Below are 12101 nucleotides of genomic sequence, written 5' to 3'. Positions count from 1 at the left end.
TTTTTTTTTTTTCCCCAGAGCCGAAAACAGAGTTGGAAACTGGGAACTGGCAACTACTCTGAAAGTTCGATAAATGTGTATACGAGGGAGGGAAGGGTGAATAAATACTAGGTTGCTTTCTGCTTTTGTACTTGTTTCACACGCGATTCTGTGAGGAATGTGAACTTTGTCTTTCTATTAATAAAATGATCTCGGGGGTGTAAAACCATAAGCAGTACAAATCTGTGGTGTTATTGTGTTGTTGCTGCTGTTTTGTTCCGTTACTTTTCGAGACAGTTTCTCTGTGTAGCCCTGGCTGCCCTGGAACTCTCTTTTGTAGACCAGGCTGGCCTTGGACTCACAGAGATCTGCCTGCCTCTGCCTCCCGAGTGCTGGGACTAAAGGGAGTGGGCAACCACGCCAGGCGTGTGGTAATATTTTTTATGAAATTTTAAAGTTTGTTCTTTCAAAAGTGCTCATTTGTGCCAAGGTGTCTTCAATAAAGGAAAATGTTGGCTTTTTAGGCAACTCAGTGAAAATAGCTGGGTATTTTGCTTTACTTTGTAGTGCTATCTGACCCCTTAAAATACCCAATAAATGTTTGCAGTTTTTTTTTAAGTGATCTACTTAATATTTTACATAATGGAGATCTTTATAAAGCAATAGAAACCGGGCAGTGGTGGCGCACGCCTTTAATTCTAGCACTTGGGAGGCAGAGGCAGGCCGATCGCTGTGAGTTCGAGGCCAGCCTGGTCTGCAAAGCAAGTCCAGGCTAGTCAAGGCTACACAGAGAAACCCTGTCTCGAAAAACAAAAACAAACAAATAAATAAAGCAATAGAAACATTTATCTGGGACCTAGATGAGGAAAAAGACGAGCGCAAGAGGTTAAATAAGACTCCTGTGTAGTTCTGGGCAGGCTAGTTTGGCTGCTTTAAAACAATTCTTTCAAAAATTACTGTTAACAGTGAAAGCGCAGTCTAAGGTCGGGGGTACCAAACAGTCCCCCACTTCCTCGCTTGTTCTGAGTTTTCTAAACAGTCTATGAAGACCCATTTCCACAGAAGCATTTTAATTCTGCGCCGGCCCCACTGGCAGGAGCCACGAGCAGGAGTTGAACCAAGTCATAAGCCGCGGGATGGGAGGACTCCAGACTTCCCCCTTCATCAAGGCTCCGCCGCGCAGGCGCGGAGGCCGGTAACTTCCGGCAGATGCGGGCCTAAGGAACTCGGAACCAGGCTCCCAGGGCGTTGGGAGAGGCGGAGCCGATTAGCTGAAGTACCACCTTCCTCAAGGCCCGGCGGATTGGCGGAAGTGGAGGGCTAACTGAGCTGGGGGAACTTCGCCTGGATGGCACTTTCCTGTTCTCGAGTCCGCCCCCGCCGGAGGGGCTCGGCTCCGGGATCCAAGATGGAGTCGTTGAGTCGAGCTGGGCAAGAGATGAGTCTGGCGGCCTTGAAACAACACGACCCCTATATCACCAGCATCGCAGACCTCACGGGCCAGGTCGCTCTGTACACTTTCTGCCCCAAAGCCAACCAGTGGGTGAGTGAGGCCCTGCCTCGGAGGATGCCAGCCAGGCCGCTGCCGTCTCTTAAAGGGGCCGCGCAGGCATCTTAGGATTGGGGGTGGGGGAGTGAAGCTGGACACTTGGACCTCAAAGGCGAGGCCAGAACCTCTCATTTAAGGCGAGGCCAGAGCCAGAGGGGGTACGGGGGGGGGGGGTGGCACGCGGGCTTGGAGGCAGGAAGAGGAAAAAGTAGACCAGAAACACAGCAGGGAAATCGGATGGAGGGGAGAAATGAGGCAGGATCAGTCCTTTGGGGTCGGTTCTGGAGATTTGAGTGATTTAACCTTCTCTACAGGTAGCGTTGTCAGGATAGAAGAGAAGTTAGTTGGGTTTTTTGTTTGTTTGTTTTTGTTTAAGTGATTGAAAGCCTGTGTTTGAGACTTTGAGGACTGTCGGATAAATTGCGTGTAGTTAATTACAAAATCCACCCGTCTCCCCCAACCGACCTAAATGAGATGATTTGCATCCGAAGCTTTAAAAAAATCAGTTTCAAGAGTTAGTTCAGCTTTAATCAAACTCTTCGGTTTGGAAACGATCTCAAGCCATTTAGAGAAAAGCCTACTACAGTGAGAAGCGGGCTCCTTGGAGACGGTTTGGAGGGAAAAGAGACCAGTGGTACGACCTTTGACGGCTCACATCTTGAGTTCTTTTTTGATTTCGTGTGTGGCAAGGAATCCTGAAAGTTAAAATTGCCTAATTACTGACTCTGGTTAGCCTCAACTTGAAGCACCTGTAATTGCTTTTTTAACGTGATTTCCCATTTTATTGTGACTGACTCTTCCTAATTCATTCAGCTATAAAGAGCCTCACTTTTAATTGGTTTTAGAAAAATATTAAAGCACTACACCTATGCCTAAAACCTGAACATACTCTGTTACAGCAAATATAAGACTGCTACTGGTTATATATTCCTGTTTTATTTCTTTCCGTGCAGAAAGTCACACCCAGGACCTCATGATGCTAAGCAAGCCCTGTACCTCTACCGATTGGCTATATACCCAACCCAAGTTACAATTTCTTAATCAAATTTTCAGGCATTTCTTTTACAGACTTACCAAAATTTCCTAAGGCATAAAATGGCTTCTATCCATGATTCTCTTTTTAGTTTGATTTGGGTTTTTGAGACAGGGTTTTTCTGTGTAGTCTTCGATGTCCTAAACTGGTTTTGTAGACCAGGCTGGCCTTGTGCTCACAGAGATCTGCCTGCCTCTGCCTCCCTGAGTGCTGGGATTAAAGGCGTGCCCCACCACGCCTGGCTTCTACCCCTGATTGTTTTTTCGTATTTTATTTTATTTTTTGGTTTTTCGAGTCAGGGCTATCCTTGATTCTTGTTGTATGTTTGTTGTTTGTTTGTTTGTTTTCGAGCCAGGGTTTATCTGTATAGCTTTGGCTGTCCTGGACGACGCTGGCCTCAAACTCACAGCGATCTGCCTGCCTCTGCCTGGTGGCCAGGCTATCCCTGATTCTTAACAAAGTTCTAAAAAAATAATAAATTGTGTTGGTAACCACAAAATCTGTTACTCCTAAAAATATTCCTGAATTTCCAGAAATGAAACAAAGTATCTTATAAGAAAATTTCCTGAGGGTTAGAGATTGGGCTCAGTGGTACACAGCTGTGCATCATAAACCCTAGGCCCTGAGTTTAACCCTGAGATCAGTTAAAGGAAGAAAGTTTCCATTCTTTTTCTGTAAACTTTGATAGACTGTTAAAGTTTTGTTTGGTTTTGTTTTTTTACGTTTCAGTGCACAGTACCTTGACTGAAGTTTTAGCTTTTACAGAGTTAAAGCTGGGGTGGAGAGGACTTGGGTTCCATTTCCAGCACTCACATGATGCCTCATCCACCTGTCACTCCAGTGACAAGGGATCCAGTGCACTCACATGATGCCTCATCCACCTGTCACTCCAGTGACAAGGGATCCAGTGCACTCACATGCTGCCTCATCCACCTGTCACTCCAGTGACAAGGGATCCAGTGCACTCACATGCTGCCTCATCCACCTGTCACTCCAGTGACAAGGGATCCAGTGCACTCACATGCTGCCTCATCCACCTGTCACTCCAGTGACAAGGGATCCAGTGCACTCACATGATGCCTCATCCACCTGTCACTCCAGTGACAAGGGATCCAGTGCACTCACATGATGCCTCATCCACCTGTCACTCCAGTGACAAGGGATCCAGTGCACTCACATGATGCCTCATCCACCTGTCACTCCAGTGACAAGGGATCCAGTGCACTCACATGATGCCTCATCCACCTGTCACTCCAGTGACAAGGGATCCAATGCACTCTGCTGCCCTCTGTGAGCTCCAGGCACGTACATGTTACATAGATATATGTGCTGACAAAACATTCATGAACAAGTTTTAATGGAAAAAAAAAACTTCCTACATAAGAATAAAAAATAAAGCTATTTCTGTTTTGTTTTTCCTGTTCCTTACTAATTAAAATAGAAAATTCCTACAGATGTAAGCATTGTTGGATTGGACATTACCCACACTTATATTAATACCTATAGGGTTTAATGGATATACAACTTGTTTGGTTTTGTTGATTGGTTGGTTGGTTGGTTGGTTGGTTTTTCGAGACAGGGTTTCTCTGTGTTAGCCTTGGCTGTACACTGTAGTCCAGGCTGCCTCCCGAGCACTGGGATTAAAGGTGTGCTCCACCACGCCAGGCCGGTTTGTGTGTTTGTTTGTTTAAAGTGACGTGCCTTAGACATTCAAAAGTGAATAATTTGGAGGCTGAAGTGCTTGCATCCCGTGCATGAGAAGCGGGGGCGCCCACATAGAAAGCTGTGGGAGTGGATGCTTGCTCTTCTACTCCAACCCCGGCCTCACTGACCAGCACGCGTAGCTAGCGTAATCGTCCAGCTTCTGGCCAGTGAGCCCCCGTAACTCAGAAGAAGAGGGAATAACACCTGAGGTTGACTGCTGGCCTCTACATAGTTACACCCAAATGCCTGCATGTGTTAACACACACACTAACACACACACACACACACACTTGATTTCACCGTAGATAAAAACAAGTTGGCCTTAAAGCACTTATTCTCCACTGAGACCATTTGGCATCGGATTATTAGTGGGAACCTAACAGAATTATCATCTGTTACAGGAGAAGACTGATATAGAAGGGACCCTATTTGTGTATCGCAGGTAAGTTTTTAAAGTATGTTTCTATTTCACTTGAATGGTGAGCAGTGTCCTGTAACATTGTCCATTTCTGTTGCAAACTTGTCTTTTGACCTTTCCCACTTGTCTCCAGTCTCCATCCATTCAGGCTGTGGGGTCCCCTCTAGAGGCTTCTCTTCCTCAGCCTAGCAACACTGTCTCAGAAAAGAAAGTCTTTCCTAACTAAAGCATCCCAAAGAGATGCCTGCCCAACTGTCCCATGGCACGTGTGTACATGTGAATGGCTGTGAATACAGTATAATACACTGCTGTAAAGTAGTTGACACGTCCCTTGCCGGTCTGTAGTTTCTAATGAGAATCTGTCTTCATGACTGTTTCTGCCCCTTTCCCACTTCTTCCCCAAAGTTCTAGGTTATTCACAGTTCGTACATAGTTTACTTTCAGCTTCTCTGAAAATTAATCCTCTAAATTGTTGATTTGCAGTGGCTTACGTCTTTACCTTGTTTGGCAACATAGGGGCCTAAAGGGCCACCCACAGGAGGATATGGCAGTCATGGGACACTGTGTCTTGTTCTTAGAGGCAAGTCCCTTCCCTTGTTTTCTAGAACTTGGAGTGGTAGCAGCAAGGTTGCTGGCGTCTGGTTCTTTTTATGTGGCGTTACTGTTTGGACAGCCTTCCTCCGCTGCTGCTAGTTCAGTGCTTTTCTGAATGTTAGGGAAAGATCATCTGTTCCCTTCAAGTGCAAGGGTTTTGATGGTTGTGTATCAAGCTTCTCTTTCTTTAGCACTCTGTTTTCTGTTCTTTATTTTCCTCCTCTAATTAAAGGTCTAGCTCCAACCTCTTCATTAGCAATATGAATCTCTAAGAACCCCTAACTATTATTAGGATATTGGGGTCTGTAAATTTGGGGATTTAAAAAAACCGGTCTAATTGTTAAAGAATAGAACATATCTATTAATTGTAGAAAATGATAGAGTGAGTCACTTCATTTAATACAATTCATACAGACTTATATAGCATTGGTTCTAAGAAAAGGAGGCCTAAGAACCTCTGTTTGGGGATTTGTATGCCTTAGATAAAAGTAGACTAGAATGTCATAATATTACCTTGCATGAATCAAAAACAGAAAACTGGATTTGGAGTTTTTAATTTGTGTGACTTTGGGCACAGACCTTAAGTCGGCTAAGCTCGTTTCTTAATCTGTAGAATGGGATTTCATTATGTCCCCATGATGTCACCAAAACAAAAGAGAACTCTGAAGTTTTAGGTTGAGGACTGTTTAATGGATTGGGTGTTGAATCCCCTTGGAGTGAGCCACCGCAGCCGGCCACAGGCTGGAGAGATGGCACAGCAGTTGAGAGCACTGGCTGCTCGTCCAGAGGACCCGGGTTCAGTTCCCAGCACCCACATGACGGCTCACAGCTGTCCGTAACTCCAGTTCCAGGGGATCCAACACCCTCACCCAGACATCCATAGAAGCAAAACACCAATGTACATAAAATAAAATAGGTAAATCTTTTTTAAAAATTCCCTTGTTAAGGAAGCTAAGAGCAGTCTTAGTGTAGAAATCAAGACCATCTAAAGAAAAACATAGAAAGGCCTATTTAATGAAAAATCGTTGCTGTAATAAGTGGTAAACATAGATAGTCTTGCACCATATTAAAAAAAAAAAAAAAAAGCTGGCCGGGCATGGTGGCGCACGCCTTTAATCCCAGCACTCAGGAGGCAGAGGCAGGCGGATCGCTATGAGTTCAAGGCCAGTCTGATCTACAAAGTGAGTCCAAGATAGCCAAGGCTAACAGAGAAACCCTGTCTTGGGGGGTGGGGGTGGGGGGGAATTGAGGCTTAAGCCCAGGACTGGGCTCATGTTAGACAAACACTCTACCCAGCCTTGTCTTTTGCTTATGGTTTCAACTGCTCATCGTGTCATGTGACGTAGAGGTGTGGGCATTTCTTTTCAATGAGAATAAAGTAGTAGACAGCATCTCTGCAGATTAAAGGCTAACACATGTTCCTCCTTCTCTTTAAATCGCAGGTCAGCTTCACCTTACCATGGTTTTACCATTGTCAACCGCCTGAACATGCACAATCTGGTTGAACCAGTGAATAAAGATTTGGAATTTCAGCTCCATGAACCATTTCTTCTGTATAGAAATGCAAGCTGTAAGTATTTAACAGTGTGACTTTAGTTTTAGGATCTTGGATTTTGGAGTTTAAAATTAAACAAAATATAGCCTACATTCTGCTTTATGATTATAAATGTATATCTTGGTAAAAGATCAGACCCTTTTTAAACGTATCCATCTGTGTGCGTGACTGTGTGTGTCTGCGTGTACTTAGGCCACAGCCCATGTGTGGAGGTCAGAGGACACCGTGCAGTTCTCTTTCCACTGTGTGTGTTCTGGGTGTGGGGCTCAGATTGTCAGGCCTGATGGGCAGGCCCTTCACCCACTGTGCCGCCTCACCAGCCCCCAAACCAAACAGTGTAAGCTGGCTCTAAAACTGAAGAGACCTTTGCAAGTAGCTGACTTCGGTTGCTTTAGGTCACTGTACCAGCTAGCCCAGTTGTTAGCATCATATTGTTTCTGTCGTCAAGTATGTGGTCATTGGTTTTTGCTGTAGCACAGAGTCCTCGTCTGCTCATGTCCCTGAGCCACAGAACTCAGTCTGGCAGACACAGAATGGAGCGGCTGCTCATGCTTGCCACAGAGAAAGTGCTTTGCCGTGGAGGGCAACTCTTTTTGACCTACTGGTTTAATAGTTCTAGAAGGTACAAGTGCTGTGCCAAAAGATAGAGAGTAACCAAACTATGTAGGGCGACAAGACTCGGTGGTGCGGGGCATACATTTAGTTGGGGAGTTCCTAGTTCAAGGGCTTGTCAGGTGTTTCTCCAGGTTCTAACAGTGAGTGCTCAGAGTAGATAGTAGTACTTTTCCAAGATTGTATAGATGTGCCTCACCTCCCAGTGGAATTACTTGCTGATAAGCTAGCATACATTGAAAGTTTGTTAATATACTTAAGCTATCAAACATCATAGCTTAGCAGCACAATAGACTGTGCTGTGTTCCCTGCCGTGATGACACGGGAGTGGGAGCTGTGCCTGGTTGTCACTGCATAGCACCGAGGGGAGTACCCCACTGTGTTGTTCTTACCCCTGTTTCAAACAACAACAGACAACCAGAAGTTGGGAGGCTGGGGTGTGGCTCAGCGACAAGCACTGCCCTAGAATGTACAAAGCCCTGGGGTCAGTTTTCAGCCAATATTTAACTCCTTGAGTAAAAAGTAGCCTGAGCCGGGCAGTGGTGGCGCACGCCTTTAATCCCAGCACTTGAGAGGCAGAGGCAGGGGGATCTCTGTGAGTTCGAGGCCAACCTGGTCTACAAAGTGAGTCCAGACAGCAAAGGCTACACAGAGAAACCCTGTCTCAAAAAACCAAAAAAATAGCCTGAAATACTTCTTACATGTATCTGCATATGAGTCTGTTTTGCCACATGTGTCAAGCTGTAATGGTTCCTAAAATGCCTGTAAGGAGAAACAAAGAGGGCTTGTTGCTCTGTTGAGGGTGTGGCTGGCGTAGGGGCAGAGCACTTGTTCAGAGTGTGTAAGACACTGGGTTTGAGAACCAGCGCTGGAAAAAATAGAGGGAAGGGGAGTGGAGAGAGAACTTCCTGCGAAGCACTTTGCCCTTGGTTCCTCTGAGCAGCCTGCTTGTAAGAGAATCTTGGGATACTTACGTATTTACAGTTGTCTCACTGACAGGATCACTTGGCTTGAGGCTAAGGTGGAAATAGAGTCTCATACAGCTGGCATTTGTAAGTGGCTGGCAAAGCACTTTATGTTCTCCATACCCTTTCAAGACAAACAGAGCAGGCTAACTGCATTTTTTGTTTGTTTTGTTTTGGTGACAGGTTTCTCTGTGTAGCCTTGGCTGTCCTGGGATTGCTTTGTAGACCAGGCTGGCCTCAAACTCACAGAGATCTGCCTGCCTCTGCCTCCTGAGTGCTGGGATTAAAGGCGTGCGCCACTACGCCCAGCAGATCAGGCTAACTGTAACACAAGGTTACAGTTATTAAGAACTGTCTGCAAACCAAACTCATTCTAAGAAATGGTAAAGTCATTCTTAACGATTTATTTGGCATCCCTCCCCTCCGCCCCCCAGACAGGGTTTCTCTGTGTAGGCCTGGCTCCCCTGGAACTCACTCTTTAGATCAGGCTAGCTCAAACTCAGAAATCCGCCTCTTCCTCCCAGAGAACTGGGATTACAGGCATGCACCCCCTCATCCAGCTTTTGAATGAAGAAATAACTTACACATTTCAGAAAGGAATGGCATAAAAGCTGCTTATGTGTATGTCTTGTTTCAGTAAATAAAAAGGATGCTGGAATACAGATTCATGCATTGTTCAATATGGCAAACACTGCAGCAGAGAGATGTATAAATTGAAATGGGTTAAGCAAATTAAAAACAGCATTCCTTACACACAAGAACCACACCCTGGCACTCAGTAGTCAGTCACACATAGCAGGTAGTCGGTGTTAGTGCCAGTACAGAAGCTTCCATCACTGTAGAGTTCTAGCAGACACCATTGTTCTAGAATGTGAATTGTGTGATTTTACTGTTGCACCCCTCTTTGAAGAGCAGTAGTGCTAAACTCCACATTTCTTTTTCTTTTTTCTTTTTTCTTTTTCTTTCTTTGTGTGTGTGTGGGGGGGGGGGACAGACAGACAGGGTTTCTCTTGTGTTCCTCACTGTCCTAGACTCACTTTGTAGAGCAGGCTGGCCTCGAACTCACAGAGCCTCCTGAGTGCTGGGATTAAAGGAGTCTGCCACCATGCTGGGCGACTCCACATTTCTTTACTACCTTGCTAACTCTTGAACAAGTTTCTGAACATCTGAGTATCTCGTTTGTTCAGAGAGATGAAGGCAGGAACATTGTCACTGTTCAGTGACCACAGAATCGGCAACCCCTCAATTCTAAACTGAAATTCAACTAAAGCCTTGTGTAGCTACCAAAAGGCTCTGAGAATGAAAATATAGTATTTTTTTAAATTAAGATTTATTGATTGATTGATTTAGTATATAATGCTTTGCCTGCATAGACACCTGCAGGCCAGAGAGGGCATCATATCACATTACAGATGGTTGTGAGCCACCATATGGTTGCTGGGAATTGAACTCAGGACTTCTGGAAGAGCAGTCAGTGCTCTTAACCTCTGAGCCATCTCTCCAGCACAAAAATACAGTATTTTTCAAAGATTCATAATAATCACTGAATCCAGTGAAATTATGTTCACTAAGATTTTACCTTTTCTTCACAGTGGAGTAGGTAAGCAATATTTTGTATAAAGAAAAGCTAAAAATAAATAAATCAACTAAATAAAATAGTTTAGGATTAGAAAAAAAGGTACAGTTCAGTGTTTGTTTTTTCCTCCTACATTAATGCTAAAACCTAACCTGAGTGAAGAAGAGCTGGGTATGAAGGTATAACTTTAGTTAAATGGGCCGAGTGTCTTGGTGGTATCTCCCACAGGAGAGCGAGGGAAGAACAGCGACAGGGTCAGGTATAATTACCCATACGTATAATCAGATCCTAGCACTGTACTTAATGGACAAATCCCCAAACAACTCAACAGCTTCCTGACCTGACAAAGCTATGCTCCATGCTTAAAACTCTTAGACAAATGGACACTCAAGAACATCCTAAGACCCCCACATCGCCTGTGCTTTCCCCAGGGATGGCCTGGATAAGTGAGCTCTTTGTTCAAGGAAGCAAATCTTTGTGTCTATACCATTTAAAGGCATCAGTTCACTTTTCTCCACAAGAGATGTCATGAATACTGCTGCTGGTTAGTCTACTAATTTTTGATACTGAAATGGGGTAAACTTACAGAACACAATTTTGTGTTGACTCCAGTTACATTCTGAGTAGCTGCTAAGTTTTCATAGAATAAAAGCAGACAGTAGTTTGTATGCTTATAAACCTGCCTTTATTTGTTATGCACATGTGCTAGAGAATCACTTCTCAAATAACGCTAACTCTATCAAGTTGGGTTCTATTTGCTTGTTTGCTTGGTTTTTAAAGACAGGGTTTTGCTATGTAGCCTTGGCTGGCCTGTGTGGATGGGTAGCCTTGAACACAGGGCTAGGAATAAAGATGTACGAGGCTAGCCTAATACAAAGCAGATCCAGAACAGCCAAGGCTTCATGGAGAAACCCTGTTGAGGGCTGGAGGTGGGGTGGGGAGTAGACTTGAAAAATAACCAAGTGGAACTTACAGAAATTAAAATTTTAATTACTAAAATAAACTGCCTACATTCAACAACTAATAAGCAACAGGTTTAAAGACATGTGCATGCACTCAAGCACGCATACATTGTTAAATTAGAAGAGCTATCTGAGGAAATTGAGAATGAATCCTCAAAAGGGAGAAGGGAATGGAAATAGGGCAATTACAGAGTCTAACATGGTGGACAAGGTTGTTAAAGTTGATTTAGAAGAGACATTAAGAAATTAAGATGAAGAACTTTCCAGAATCTATAAAGGATGAAAGTCTTAGGTTTAGGCATTGGATTGGGCCCAGGCAGGAAAGAACTGCTCCCCCAGCCACATTATGGCAGAGACAGAAGGAACCAAAGTCTGCGATCACCAGTCAGACTGACCACTTAGGGCTCCCAGGGCTGAGGGCAAAACAGCCGGCAAGTGACCATAAGACGTTTCCAGCATTTGTCTCTAGGAGACCCTGCTGTGGGGACTTAGAAAGCAGCCCTCTCTAGTGCACAAGTCCCCAGACATGTGTGGCTATTGAGGCCCTGAAATTGTGCTGCTGCTGCTGGGTTTGTTTGGTTTTTTTAATTATATTTCCATTTCATTACTATTCCTTAATTTTAATTTAAAGAGTAACATGATTCCAAAAGTACAGTTTAAAAAAAAGAACATTGAACACAGAAGAAAGGAGCTAAGGAACAATGGTGAAGAAAAAAGAGAAAGGCCAAGAAAATGGTGAGGGTCCTGAGAGACGGCTCATCAGTTTCCAGAGCTGGCTGCTCTCACAGAGGACTGGAATGCAGCCCCAGTGCCACATCAGGTAGCTTGTAGCTGCCTTTGACTCCAGCCCCCATAGGACCCCATACCTCTGACCTCCAAGTGCCCACCTGCATACCCACTCAGACACATAAAATTAAAAATAATAAAAATCTTTAAGAAAGAATGGTGAGCAAAGAAATAGTGAGATAGGCAATGGCTTTCTAAAACAATGAGATGCCTACGTCTAGTAGCGGTATCAGAAGCTGAGCTGTGGAGGATAGCTCAGTGGTAGAATTGCTGTTGTATTGCTTACTGTGGCCAGGGCCTGCGCAGACACAGGAAAGCTGAAGCGTAAGATGAGATTTTCACACTGAAAGCATCCCAAGATGGAAGTG

At 44.5% G+C, this 12101-nt stretch overlaps 1 protein-coding gene across 2 annotated transcripts in view; it reads left to right on the top strand.

Annotated features, from left to right (window-relative positions):
- Nucleotides 1–1122: 1122 nt before the first annotated feature.
- Nucleotides 1123–12101, top strand: part of DCP1A (decapping mRNA 1A) — a 55399-nt gene continuing 44420 nt past the window's right edge. The window contains exons 1-3 of one of the 2 annotated variants that reach the window (XM_084797113.1): nucleotides 1123–1522; nucleotides 4667–4707; nucleotides 6720–6847. In XM_084797113.1, coding sequence (XP_084653239.1) covers nucleotides 1328–1522; nucleotides 4667–4707; nucleotides 6720–6847 — 364 coding nt within the window. In that variant the 5' untranslated portion in view covers nucleotides 1123–1327. The remainder of the gene's footprint in view (nucleotides 1523–4666; nucleotides 4708–6719; nucleotides 6848–12101) is intronic. The other variant, XM_084797112.1, reaches the window with a different exon arrangement.

Source organism: Acomys minous (assembly GCF_964271855.1).
Source record: "Acomys minous genome assembly, chromosome: 9".
NCBI classification, from domain to species: Eukaryota; Metazoa; Chordata; class Mammalia; order Rodentia; family Muridae; genus Acomys; species Acomys minous.
Note: the sequence above shows the minus strand (reverse complement) of the source record. Positions and strands in the feature narration are given on the sequence as shown.